General features: G+C 37.7%; 9 protein-coding genes and 1 non-coding gene across 10 annotated transcripts; 5 read left to right on the top strand and 5 right to left on the bottom strand.

The window, feature by feature from the left end:
* Positions 1–24: 24 nt before the first annotated feature.
* On the bottom strand, positions 25–1,278 carry MAC1 (Mac1p; the record flags this gene model as incomplete). Its single annotated transcript, NM_001182517.1, has 1 exon — positions 25–1,278. The coding sequence occupies one exon, from the start codon at positions 1,276–1,278 to the stop codon at positions 25–27; it is 1,254 nt and encodes a 417-aa protein (NP_013734.1).
* Positions 1,279–1,539: 261 nt separating this feature from the next.
* Positions 1,540–2,037, top strand: UBC7 (E2 ubiquitin-conjugating protein UBC7; the record flags this gene model as incomplete). Its single annotated transcript, NM_001182518.1, has 1 exon — positions 1,540–2,037. The coding sequence occupies one exon, from the start codon at positions 1,540–1,542 to the stop codon at positions 2,035–2,037; it is 498 nt and encodes a 165-aa protein (NP_013735.1).
* A 259-nt stretch (positions 2,038–2,296) lies between these two features.
* Positions 2,297–3,877, bottom strand: MSS1 (Mss1p; the record flags this gene model as incomplete). The annotated part of the gene is made up of 1 exon (NM_001182519.1): positions 2,297–3,877. One exon carries the CDS (start codon positions 3,875–3,877, stop codon positions 2,297–2,299), a length of 1,581 nt encoding a protein of 526 aa, NP_013736.1.
* A 129-nt stretch (positions 3,878–4,006) lies between these two features.
* YNCM0018C lies at positions 4,007–4,079 on the bottom strand. The gene has a single exon. It is a non-coding gene; the product is annotated as a tRNA-Ala (tRNA).
* A 655-nt stretch (positions 4,080–4,734) lies between these two features.
* Positions 4,735–5,907, top strand: MRPL3 (mitochondrial 54S ribosomal protein YmL3; the record flags this gene model as incomplete). The annotated part of the gene is made up of 1 exon (NM_001182520.1): positions 4,735–5,907. The coding sequence occupies one exon, from the start codon at positions 4,735–4,737 to the stop codon at positions 5,905–5,907; it is 1,173 nt and encodes a 390-aa protein (NP_013737.1).
* A 252-nt stretch (positions 5,908–6,159) lies between these two features.
* Positions 6,160–7,047, top strand: CSI1 (Csi1p; the record flags this gene model as incomplete). The annotated part of the gene is made up of 1 exon (NM_001182521.1): positions 6,160–7,047. The coding sequence occupies one exon, from the start codon at positions 6,160–6,162 to the stop codon at positions 7,045–7,047; it is 888 nt and encodes a 295-aa protein (NP_013738.1).
* Positions 7,048–7,095: 48 nt separating this feature from the next.
* PEX12 (ubiquitin-protein ligase peroxin 12) lies at positions 7,096–8,295 on the bottom strand (the record flags this gene model as incomplete). Its single annotated transcript, NM_001182522.1, has 1 exon — positions 7,096–8,295. The coding sequence occupies one exon, from the start codon at positions 8,293–8,295 to the stop codon at positions 7,096–7,098; it is 1,200 nt and encodes a 399-aa protein (NP_013739.1).
* A 441-nt stretch (positions 8,296–8,736) lies between these two features.
* On the top strand, positions 8,737–10,149 carry YMR027W (putative methyltransferase; the record flags this gene model as incomplete). Its single annotated transcript, NM_001182523.1, has 1 exon — positions 8,737–10,149. The coding sequence occupies one exon, from the start codon at positions 8,737–8,739 to the stop codon at positions 10,147–10,149; it is 1,413 nt and encodes a 470-aa protein (NP_013740.1).
* Positions 10,150–10,341: 192 nt separating this feature from the next.
* On the top strand, positions 10,342–11,442 carry TAP42 (Tap42p; the record flags this gene model as incomplete). Its single annotated transcript, NM_001182524.1, has 1 exon — positions 10,342–11,442. The coding sequence occupies one exon, from the start codon at positions 10,342–10,344 to the stop codon at positions 11,440–11,442; it is 1,101 nt and encodes a 366-aa protein (NP_013741.1).
* A 77-nt stretch (positions 11,443–11,519) lies between these two features.
* On the bottom strand, positions 11,520–13,091 carry FAR8 (Far8p; the record flags this gene model as incomplete). Its single annotated transcript, NM_001182525.1, has 1 exon — positions 11,520–13,091. The coding sequence occupies one exon, from the start codon at positions 13,089–13,091 to the stop codon at positions 11,520–11,522; it is 1,572 nt and encodes a 523-aa protein (NP_013742.1).
* Between the last annotated feature and the right edge of the window lie 367 nt (positions 13,092–13,458).

The raw sequence follows: 13,458 nt of genomic DNA on the forward strand, positions 1-13,458 counted from the left end.
TTTTCTATCTGTATTTACGTGATTTTATGAAGTGGTGGCATCGCTTAGATGTGGTGCATAATTAGAGACTAATTTTTGAAACCACGCATGAATGTCAAGTAATTCTAACTGAGCATCTGTCATCAATGGCACTTGCAACTTCAAAAAATCCCACCAATATTTTGACGGCACCAATTTACCTTTGAATTTTATTTGAGTTTTCCTTGTTAATCTTGCATTCAGAATTCCATAGAAAAAGAATTTTTCAAATGGAATTATATTTGTAGAGTGAGAAAAACATCCATCACAAGTGCAGTTATCCGGAGGACATATGCATTCCTTGTCAGTGCATTTACAATCATCCAAATAATCCATCATCTTATCAGTAATTTGAGCTTCACCAATATTGGTTAAAGGAACACCACTTTGTTGAATATAAGAATTCAGTTCCTCTTCGCTTCTATGGATTAGACAATTAACACATGGGCAGCTTTCATCTTCACAAGAGCACTGCGTGCTTAAAAAAATGCCCTTATGAGTCAGGACTTCAACTTTCGAAGCAACGTCGCTTGAATGAGGAGCAGCAATCGTTGTTGTACTTTGTGGGGTGAGTGTTTCTGAACTGTCATGCGCACCAGGAACAGAACTATTGTAGTTTTCTTGTAAAATATCGTTAAAAGCGGACGTAGATTCCAAGGAGCCGTATGGCGTAAATATGTCATCAGACGGTGCCTTGTTCGTCTTGCCATTAGAAGCTGGGTTCTGTGATTTATCTTTCTTACAGCAGTTTGAAAAATGTCGTATAGGCTCCTGTTGAAGCCGGCTTCGCTCTTTCTTCTCACTTGAAGAAGATGACTTGGTAGAGTCCGGAGATATTGTTCCTGTTGCCGGAGCTTTGGGAGAGTGTTTCCTAAGAAACTCCGTTTCGGTGATATATTTGTTACCATCATCGGTAAATGTGCTAATATCTTTAGGCTCATGAGCAGTGAAACCTTCCTCCATTAATATATGCAATTTTCCGTTTATCATTCTTGCCTTTCTAACAGCAGAGGCACGTACAAACAGTATTGGCTGTTGATTCATTGCGCTGCAGCAGTCACCTTCAATTTGTGCACCATTTTCGTATTCTGTACTTTGCGATGTAGAGTCTACTAAAATAGCGTCTCTGATAGCCATGGGTGAAGGTCTTCCTCTAGTTCTCACCTTAATTAGCATTCGGTGAGAATGCCTGCATGTTGAAGAGCGATGCCCTCTGATGCACGATGCACACGCATATTTGTTCCCATTAAATATTATCATCTCTGATAGAGCTTGAAGAACTTACCAGACTGTTTCAAGTTTAAAACAAGGCGCCTCATCGCATCTACCTCACGAAGATGCAGCAGCTTATTGTCTCGAGATCCTTCTTATAACTCCTTTTCGCCATTACCCGAAAACGAGATTACAGCCTCTAAACCAAGAGCTCGAAAAGCGCCAAAGTAAACTCTGGCGTTTAGCGTACGAAGGAGATTATCCTAAAAGGAACTTCCCTAGTAATAGTGTAATTTGGAAGGGCATAGCATGTCGAAAACCGCTCAGAAACGTCTCCTCAAGGAGCTTCAACAGTTAATTAAAGATTCTCCACCTGGTATAGTGGCTGGTCCCAAATCGGAGAATAACATATTCATTTGGGACTGCCTAATTCAAGGGCCTCCAGATACGCCATACGCTGATGGTGTTTTTAATGCTAAGCTAGAGTTTCCTAAAGACTATCCGTTATCTCCACCTAAACTTACTTTCACACCCAGCATACTACATCCAAATATTTATCCAAATGGGGAAGTGTGCATATCCATTCTACACTCCCCTGGTGATGATCCTAACATGTACGAATTAGCGGAAGAAAGATGGTCGCCAGTGCAAAGTGTAGAAAAAATTCTATTAAGTGTTATGAGCATGTTGAGTGAGCCCAATATCGAAAGTGGTGCCAACATTGATGCTTGCATCTTGTGGAGAGATAATAGACCTGAATTTGAGAGACAGGTAAAGTTATCCATTTTGAAATCATTAGGATTCTGAAAGCAGGTAGCAGGTTAATGATCATTTGGTCTTCCTTTTAACTGTTCTCTATATACATAAATAAGCATATCTACCATCTAAAAGAAAGCAAATGTCACATAATAAATATGTTAAAATCTCAATGTCTTCCTGGCTTTTCAGGAATTCAAACCATTTCCATTTCGTTGGTGTATAATCAGGGGCCCCTCTACTCTCACCTCTCTGTACCGAAGCGTTAATCAATTTTCTTTTATTTATATACACGATGATTGTAACTAGGTTATTTTCCTATACAAAATTTGCTGAACACTGAATCTAAGATTTCCTCAATACCAATAGCTTGTCCTGTTATCTTAGCTATTCCATCGGATGCATACCTCAAATTTTCTGTGGCCAATACTATATCATTATGGAAATCTTTGGATTTGAAAAACTCTTCCAAGCCGTACAGTACGTCGTTTTTGAGAATCTCTGACACTCTTTTGGAAACAATGACAGGACTTGCATCGGCACTTGATTGAGACAAGCTTTCAAAATTACTTGTCAAAGTGCTAATTAACGATTCTATTCCCTCCTTGGTCTTACAGGACACGCTTAATATGGGGTACTTTGATCCGAGTCTAGTTTGTAATTTGTTCAAAACTTTCGTCATCTCATCATCGGAAACTAAGTCGCTCTTATTGACTACAATAATTATTCTCTTATTTCCAAACGTCTTCGATGATAGATGTGCTAATATGTCCTCAGGCAAAAGTTTTGATAAATCAGTAGGATCTACAATGAATAAACATAAGTCGCTCTGTACACTTTTCTTCTTTGCTCTATCTATACCCAGCATTTCTATCTTGTCAGAACTCTTTTCTCTTATACCTGCCGTATCACAGATAATAACCTTATAGCCATTCACGTTTATCATTGCATCAATAGAATCCCTAGTAGTGCCAGGTATATCACTGACAATTGATATATCATCGTTAGTCAAGCTGTTAACTAATGATGACTTACCGACATTGGGAGCACCAAGTAATACCAGCTTTATTCCATTTTGCAGTATGGTAGACTTTTCGACTTTTTGCATGAAAGTAACGATTTGGTCTCGCAGACATATGATGTTCTTTTCTACATTATGGAAAATCTCATCCGTATTCTGAATTTCTTGGCTATTATCGTCGGCAAAATCTATTATAGCAGTCAACTGTGCCATATTCTCGATAATGGTTTCCCTCCAGTTCTCAAATAGGATTTTGTTATCCCCATTGAAACTTGACAAGGCAGATCTCCTTTGAGATTCTGTTTCCGAATCAATAAGATCTTTGATACCTTCAAGTTGGGTAAGGTCAAACTTTCCATTTTGAAACGCCCTCCTGGAGAAGTCGCCAGGCAAGGCAAATCTTATATCTTTACCACTGCTTCTATCGTGTAACGAGCCGATAGCTTTCAGTATACTATTAACTACGGCTTTCCCGCCGTGAACGTGCAGCTCTAACACATCCTCACCAGTAAATGAATAAGGAGCTTGGAAATATAGCAACAACGATGTGTCTAATAATATTTTACTTTCCTTTTGATCATGAGGTTTCACACTACAAGAGGACGGCGAATAAATGTTCCTCAAAATAGCCTTCCTGATCGGCGGAACTGTACTTGAATCAACTAGTCGATTGTAAATGTACTTAGCATGGGTACCAGATATTCTTATGATTGCTATCGCAGAGGTTTGATTTGCTGGTGTAGATAATGCATATATGGTTGGTTGCTGGAAGGTATAAGGCTTTGCAAGTCCGGAGTACCTCTTTAACGACCTTCTTACGAGAAAGGATCTCGAAATAAGCCGTGATTGTAAGAAAGATGCACTATTCATAAATAGAATACTTATTAACCATATATAACATTCTCTAAGTAGATAGCAGTCGTATGGAATATTGCTGTATCTTCATGTAACCTCGTAAAAGACGTTATATATGGGTTAGTTAGCCAAAAAAATAAAAAATGGACGAGTCCGGAATCGAACCGGAGACCTCTCCCATGCTAAGGGAGCGCGCTACCGACTACGCCACACGCCCGATTTGTATTGAAGACTTTGAAGAAGTATAGAAAACATAAATGTAGGATACATTTTTAAACTTTTATTAATGAAACCAATTTGAAGACATGTGGCAACCCGTGTTACTCATATATATATATATATATATATACAACTATCAGAAGATTATCAATCTAATAGATCTTTAACGCCGCCTCAGTACTTTCTGAACTGCAAGTAGAATATTTTTTTCTGGAATCGGCACATTCACATTCAGACGTATACGATGTCAGCACTTAGATTGCTACTATAGCAACTCATTTATTATTAATCCCCATTCGTTCCGATATGGATGGCATATTATTACCTTTAAGAAAGGTGGAGTTCCAAAGATTCATCAATTTTACTGTTTATAGAAAACGTTACGGAAAGATGAAAAGTAAACACCAAGGTCTCTTATGCCTTGACATAAAGAATACGGAATAGAATGATTGTAGACGCAACAAGATGAATAATTAATGGCAAATTATTATCCTATTAGATATAAATTACAGTCGCTTTAATGCGTGATTATAGAAAAGGTCCTTACAATATGCAGCCGGGTAAAGAGTGAAGTTTCCCGCCTCTGAAAAAGAGCAATACTAAAATAATCTGAAAAGAATTGGTGAAAAGAAAGCTGTAGTTATATATACAGAATGGGCATAGTTTTGAAAAGAGCAATAGCAGCAGGTATGAAACCTTTTCCAAACAGTACGTGGCATTGGAGCCGAACCATAAGACCTTTCTCACAGCATTTGTCTAGCACATGCTTTCTGCAGCAATCCTCGAGATTTACTTCAAAACGATACCTACACCTTTCAACATTAACACAACAAGAAAAGCGCTTCCTACCCGAATCTGAACTTGCTAAATATAAGGAATACTACCAGGGTTTGAAGAGCACTGTAAATGAAATACCTGAATCAGTGGCCTCTAAGTCACCTTCGTTAAGAACGCTTCATAAGAGATTACAATTACCTAATGAGTTGACCTATTCAACACTTTCCAGATGCTTAACGTGTCCCTCTGCAAAACTACCCGACAAGATAAATAATCCTACAAAAGGTGCAGCTTTCGTTAATACTGTACCTACTAATAAATACTTGGACAACCACGGTTTAAACATCATGGGAAAGAACTTGCTCTCTTACCACGTTACAAAATCCATTATACAGAAATATCCGAGACTACCCACTGTGGTTTTGAATGCTGCGGTTAACGCATATATATCAGAGGCGGTACTGGCGCACATTGCTAAATACTGGGGTATTGAAGTAGAAACTACGTCTGTTTTATCACGCTATTTGAAAATGGAACCATTCGAATTCACTTTGGGAAGACTCAAATTCTTTAATAATTCATTGAACTCTAAGGACGGTATTGAGCTAATCACCGGAAAGAACTTTTCAGAAACAAGCGCTCTTGCAATGAGCGTGAGGAGTATAATAGCTGCCATCTGGGCAGTAACGGAGCAAAAAGATTCTCAAGCTGTTTACAGATTTATTGATGATCATATAATGAGCAGGAAATTGGATATCACGAAAATGTTCCAGTTTGAACAACCTACAAGAGAATTGGCTATGCTATGTCGTAGAGAGGGGCTGGAGAAACCTGTATCGAAACTGGTCGCTGAGTCTGGTAGACTATCGAAATCACCTGTCTTTATTGTGCATGTATTTTCAGGCGAAGAGACATTAGGTGAAGGTTATGGTTCCTCATTAAAGGAGGCAAAAGCAAGAGCCGCTACTGATGCTTTGATGAAATGGTATTGCTACGAGCCTCTTGCTCAACAGGAACCAGTTATTGATCCTGGCACTGTTGTTGTTTAGTTCTGTGTTTGCCATTTTGTAGATAGAGAACTCCTTAACCAGAATACATTCTTGTACATATATATATACACGTTGGTACGATATGCGTTTACTTTATGTGTACTAAAATATATAAAAGTGAACAGAAGCATGTTCCTTGTTTACTACTATATCTTACCAGGAAACAGACAAAAAAAAAAAAGACTTGCTATATTTAAAGAGAACGCACATTTGTGAGGGGATAATAACACAAAGCAAAGTAATATAGGGTAAATGGACCTCCTAAAATTCAGTTCTCTAGCTATATCAGAAATTAACTTCCTGCACGAGTCATCGTTTGACTCGATAGACCACTCTTGGTTTTTATTGATAGGTTGCAAATTGGATCAAGATGATGAAATTTACATCCCAATAAATGGTAATGAAGCAGAGTCTCAATGGTATATTGAAAAAGTTATACGAATCCCGATGCAGGAAAATGATAAAATAAATCAAGAACGCCTAGAAAGGAGAATTAACCTAACAAAAGTGACTCAAAAGGACATTTGTATACTGGGTATTCTTGATTTATGTCAGTTAGAAGAGGACGAAAATATCACTAATAAAGTGACGGAGAAAGTGCTCACCCAATTGACCGCCTTGGCATTGAAATATCTGATAAAATATAACGTGTTTCGCCAACATACCTCCTTCCAAGAAGCTGTCAATAGTTTAAAGGGTTATAAAATTGAAAATAGTGTACAGATAGGCGCGGAAATTATCCTTGATTTTCTACAAGATAAAGTGCAAATTAAGGATGTAAATGACAGATACCAAATTCCCACACCTAATAATACCGTAGACCCAGGTTTTGATGAGTTTCAATTAATTGACATGAAGGATAAAGAAATCAATATTCAAAAATATAATAATAATACCATAAGAAAATTACTCGAGAAGATTAATCGAATGATAATATTCTTGAAAAATTATGATGCCACTGACAAGCCTTTCTCTTCCACGCAAGATGTAATACTTCGAAAAATATCAATGCTTGTAACACAACTGCAAAGAGGTGGAACAAGTGACATGAATTACCTGCTGGATAACAAAATTAATGAAATAAAATTATTAGAAATTTCGTGTAAACAATGGGAAATTTCAAATATGTTAAAAAAATAACTAGAATATATATATTACACAGAATTATTTTCTTCACTTCCTCCGTCATCAGATTAGTAGCTTCCTAATACCTGTCACAACTTCCCATTTATTCGTGTGTTTGTTGTATGTACAACCCAGCAGCTTTTTATTGGTAACGGGACAATGGCCTTCATTATTAACCAAATAGCTTATGGCACACGGGTAGCATGCCACGTATCCTGTTTCCAATACACAGGGGTTTTGTACAGTTTTTTCGCAAACGGGACAGGCCTCAGAAACTCCCTCTTTATCTTCCGTTTTGTCACTATGTGAGGAGAAAGGCGGCCTTGGAATATCTTCATCCAAGTCATTGACCCTTTTCTGCAATTTAGTAGTCATGTCTTGTGTGGTCCACCATTGGTACACTCTTAGGACAAATATAAAAGTGGGGAAGAATTGCGAACCCATAAATGTTAAAAATCTGGGTATAATCGATAATTGTCCTTGCATTAGCGCGAAAATTGACGATATATTTGTTTTCCTTAGCCTATTATCCATCCCTTTCGTCTCTTTGAGACCAGAGAGTTCTGACGATAGTGGTCTTACCGTTGTGTACTCTATCTTGAATAAGTATTGCAACAAGGAAACCGACCCTGTTCTTTTAGTTAAAAATAATAATTTAACGAGTAAATTGGATAACGCTAATAATTTCTTAATAAATGGATAAATTCTTAGAAACGCTCTCTTGGGCCATTTATTTTCAGTTTCATCGCTGCTGAATATATTATTCATTGATATTTTCTCTAATATTTCATCCAACTTCGCTGTGATATAGGGGAGAATAATTTTTTCCAAAAAAATAACACTCTTTTGCTGTTGATTCAGCTGCAAACCTTGGGGCCATTCACTCTGGCCCTTTGGATTTAAACATTGTGTTAAGGCAAGATTTCTGTCCCTCGAACTAAATAGTTGCAATCCATAAAACCGATCAATAAACGTAGAATTGTATGTCTTTAGATGATACCATTCAACAAACCCTTTTATCGCTTGAAACCACTCAAAAAAGTACTTGTTCAGCCGCAAAGTATACCTGTTAGGGAAGTTCGCCACTAAATGATTTGCCAGTAGATAACGGATGGATGCGGGCAGTAACGAATCGATTTCTTGTGATGACATTATCTCAAAGATAGTCGGATACAATGGTTCTAATCCCACCCCATTTCGACCGCTTGTTGAAGACCCTCGACTAGATTGTCCTGCAGACGGTAGGTTTGAATAAAAGCTCATCACTTGACGACTACCTTCCTTTCCTTTGCTTTATTTTCCCTGCTTATTCCCTTGCTTCTTCTGGAGCCTTCATGCAAAACCGTTTCTCTACCTAATGTGATTCTGCGGTAAGCATTGCTCTTAAGCATCTGAATGAGACGAAAGGATGACTCCACACTAAATTGTACCTCTCTTCTCCAGTGACTGAATTGGAGGTTACCATTGCCAGTGACGGTAATCGTCCACATCGATGATTTCTTAGTATAACCCACACACCTCTCAGACATAGAGGCCCCAGGTGCAACGTGATAGTATAACTGCCCGGAAGTAGAAATACAACTATTCCCTTCATATTAAAAGAATAAAACTTCATTTGAACTCTTTAAAATTTAGTGGTTCATTGTGGTCCTTGTGTAAACGGAAAAAAAGGATATTACGGTAGTGGGTAGTACATAACAAGAGATGACTATCCCTGGAAGATTTATGACAATTGATAAGGGCACTTTTGGTGAATACACTGCTAGCACCCGTTGGCCCATTATCATTCAGAATGCTATAGACGATTTAAGTAAGCATCAAGAAACGGAGAAGAGTAACGGCACTAAGTTCGAACAAGGTGAAGTTATCAAAAAGGAGCTCAAGGAATTCCGTCAGGAGATAATTGATCGTGTACCTTTGAGACCCTTTACTGAAGAAGAGATCAAAATTGCCAACGTCCCGCTTTCGTTCAATGAATATCTAAAGAAACACCCTGAAGTCAATTGGGGGGCTGTAGAGTGGCTGTTCTCGGAGGTTTACTTGTATAGAAGAGTAAATGTTCTTTTCCAACGCCAATGCGAATGGGCTAAATTTGACATATTCAACAGACTTAAACAGTCAACTTTTGAGTCCTCGTTTTATGGTGTCGTGGAATTGGCGTTAAGGTATGAAAATCTGTTACCACAGCTGAGAGAAATGAAGCAAAATCCAGGAAATGAGATTGACGATATATTGAAAGTTCTTTTTAAAGAGTTTATTGAGATTTCTTTGTGGGGCAATGCCACTGATTTATCTTTATTGACCAACGCTACGTTAGAAGACATTAAATCAATCCAAGGGGCGAAAGCAAGAGCTGCATCCGAGTCCAAGATTGTTGTTAATGACACGGAGAAAGCATGGGAGGTATTAACCAAAGCCAGGGCCGATGCCAATAGCAGAGAAATTCGTGTTGATTTTGTATTAGACAATTCTGGCTTTGAATTGTATGCTGACTTGATGTTGGCAGCTTTTCTGTTACAAAGTGGTTTGGCTACCAAATGTATTTTCCACGCTAAAGACATTCCATACATGGTTAGCGATGTTATGTTAAAAGATTTTGATATATTAGTTCATGACCTGAGAGATCGTGAGTTCTTCCCAAGTGGTGAACCCTCGACAAAGGAATCCAGAGCTCTTGATTTATTTGCTGGTGAAATGGAAAAGTTCGTCTCTAGCGGTAAGATAGAATTCCGCGAAGATTCTTTCTGGACCACGGAATTAGATTATTGGAATTTGGACGCAAACGAAACCAAATACCATGGATCCATTTTGCACAAAGATTTGCAAAAATCCAATTTGGTTATTTTTAAGGGTGATCTAAACTATAGAAAATTAACTGGCGACAGAAAATGGCCCCGCACCACTAAATGGGAAACGGCTATCGGACCTCTTGCTACGAATGGTATTACATCATTGAGCTTGAGAACCTGTAAAGCCGATGTACAAGTTGCTTTACCTGAAGGTCTAGACGCGAAATTAAGTCAAGAATGGGAAAAGGAAAATCCTGGCCGTGGTTCTTGGTGGTGTTGTAGCGGTAAATGGGCAGTCATTTGTTTCTGCTCTGGTATACATAAATAAGAATATGATAAGTTCTCTATATAACTTTACTTTATGACTTTCCCTATGAAATGTTCCAAAAAAGCACATAGATTTTTAGTACGTGCCTTTTATTTTATGTACTTCTGATAAAAAAAAGAAAGCTCCTAAGGACAAATTACAATCAATGGCGAAAGAAGAGGAAGAAAGTAATAACGAGGAGAGATCATAAACATGGCGTCAGTAACAGAACAATTCAACGATATTATTAGCTTATACTCAACAAAATTGGAACACACATCTTTGAGGCAAGATTCACCAGAGTACCAGGGATTATTACTTTCCACGATCAAGAAATTATTAAACTTAAAAACAGCAATTTTTGACAGGTTGGCATTGTTCAGTACTAATGAGACCATTGATGATGTGTCTACTGCTTCCATCAAATTTCTAGCAGTTGATTACTATTTAGGATTATTGATATCAAGACGACAGTCGAATGATTCGGATGTTGCTCAAAGGCAGTCTATGAAATTGATTTACCTGAAAAAAAGCGTTGAATCTTTCATTAATTTCCTGACACTATTGCAGGATTATAAGCTTCTAGATCCTTTGGTTGGTGAAAAACTAGGTAACTTCAAGGATCGTTATAACCCTCAGCTTAGCGAATTGTACGCGCAACCAAAAAATAACAAAGATTTATCTGGAGCACAGTTGAAGAGAAAAGAAAAGATTGAGCTATTCCAGCGCAATAAAGAAATTAGCACAAAACTGCACTGCTTGGAGTTGGAATTAAAAAACAACGACGAGGACCACGACCATGATGAATTACTAAGAGAACTATATTTGATGAGGTTACATCACTTTAGTCTTGATACGATTAACAACATTGAACAGAATTTATTTGAATGTGAAATGCTCTCTAATTTCCTCAAAAATTCCGTACATGAAGTCAAATCATCAGGTACTCAGATACGAAAAGAATCGAATGATGATGATTCCACTGGTTTTACCGATAAATTAGAGAATATAAATAAGCCATTGATAGACAAAAAAGGTCAAGTCTTGAGGAACTTCACGCTTGTCGACAAAAGGCAACAACTGCAACAAAAAGTGCGAGGATATGGTCAATATGGACCAACAATGTCGGTGGAGGAATTTTTAGATAAAGAGTTTGAAGAAGGTCGCGTTCTTCAAGGTGGCGAAGAACCAGAGCAAGCACCAGATGAAGAAAACATGGACTGGCAAGATAGAGAAACCTATAAAGCTCGTGAGTGGGACGAGTTCAAGGAAAGTCATGCTAAGGGAAGCGGAAATACCATGAATAGAGGATAGAAAAAAATACCTATATACGTACACATAAGTATCTATTAGACAGATTCATATATTATTTTTTTTTCTGCCTACATCAGTTATATTTTAATCTTGTGCAAAAGGACTTCGTTATTTTTATTCACGGTGATTAACACCGGCGTAGAATCTACAATCAGATTTGAAGAAAATACCACAGGCTCTTTTCTTTCCGAGAAGTTGATGTCTGCTACGACAAATTCGTCGATGGATGGTTTTAGGTTTTCTAAATTCCTAAACTCAAAGTCTCCATTACTATATGATACGGTGATTATGCTGTCGTTCAAATCGAGTTGTATTGGTAGTGTTGACGATGGAGTCAATTGTTCCTTCAGTACAACTTTTTTCTTATCAAAAGAATAAACCAATAATCTCTCATTGCTTAGCTGAATCAGTAGCTTAGAAGTTTTTCTATCCAAAAATAAATGGTAACCTTCTTCTTCTGGCTTACCCGATAATATTGTATCAATCTTCAAATCAATTTTTTGTAGAAGCTTACCCTCGAAATCATATATGGTAAGCTGGTATGGATTTGAAGACAGTAATATTAAGGATTTTTCTGTTATACCCAATATACAATCCAGAATGTTTGTGGAATCATTACTATCATCGTCATCATTATCATGTGTTATTTCATATGTTTCTTTTATGTTAATTGGGACATCCTCAGGAGCCTCTATATTGTCCAATTCCCAGATTCTAATTTGAGATTTATTCTTACTAGCTATCAACAACCATTTATTTTTGAAGTCTATATTAATGATATCACTAGACGAAAACGGCTGTTCTGAGTCTTGTAATAGGTCCACATCTGAGATCAAAGATGCGCTAGAAATAGAGAACAATTTCAAATGGAAACTCTTTTCAATAACAAGGAGTTTGGACGTCGAAACCCAGAAAAATTTCATAATGTCGCTATCTTGCCCTAAAGATATTTTCTTTAAGAGTTTGGAATTCAAGTTTGCGTCCACTTGGTGTATTTCTAACGATTTGGTGTCTGCATCATAAAGTGCCATACAGTCCCCGTAGGAGCTGATAATGTCGACTTTCGACAATTCCGAGTGTATCTTGGATATTGTTTCATTATTTTCACGCTTGTTGGCTGTGCTAAACAAAGATTTCACTTTGGTTGGTGATGGTGACTCTGAAGGACCTTGCTTTGGATTGGGTTTGGTGTCCAAGAGGGCATTATTTAAAATATCCATCCCATTTGTCTTCGCACTGCCCTCTTCCTTGGGAGTATTCACGTTCAGTTTCTCTAAATCGTGCAATTCAGAACCCGCTTCTCTGCTATTTAATGACTCTAACTGATTGACCGTGTTAGGGCCTTTCAACAAATAAATTATTTCCTTCACATTTTCTTGAACAGCTAGCTTAGACTGCAGTAATGAATCAGGCACATGTTTTTCTTCCTTTTCACCTTCAGGAGAAACAGCTTTCGATTGTATTTGATTCAATTGATGCTTCAAATCTCTATTTTCGCCCTCTAGTTCTGCAATTCTTGCTTTCATTTCCGACCTTTCTAGCTCCCAGGTGATTCTATCTCTTTCATTCTTCGTGAACTCCGTTTGCAAGTAGTGCATTACACCAGGTAACGTGTAATGCGGATGAACATGTGCCTGGTTAATAGCCATATTGTTTTCCGGTCTAACTACACGCACTTACTTCTTTTGGGTTTCTTTATTAATGTTGTTGCTTGCTCCTCACATTTAGTCGTTCTAGGTGGCTTTTATCTAAGATTACGCGACGGGGAAGATCGCAAAGTTAAGACCAATAGAGTACTATACCATATCCCAACAAAGAAGCCTAGGGGATGGTGCAGCAGTAAAAACTGAATAGACTATAATAGATCATCCTACGTAAAACCCGAATAGGTTATCTCTTAAACCTTGTTTTCCTGTAAAGTTGTCCCGCGCATGTGAAGACGCAGAGAGTGGAGATCAATCTTAAAACAACTGAAGCAACTAGCACTTTCTTGACATTTAATAAGGAACTATTATC

This window comes from Saccharomyces cerevisiae, chromosome XIII, assembly GCF_000146045.2.
Source record: "Saccharomyces cerevisiae S288C chromosome XIII, complete sequence".
NCBI lineage: Eukaryota > Fungi > Ascomycota > Saccharomycetes > Saccharomycetales > Saccharomycetaceae > Saccharomyces > Saccharomyces cerevisiae.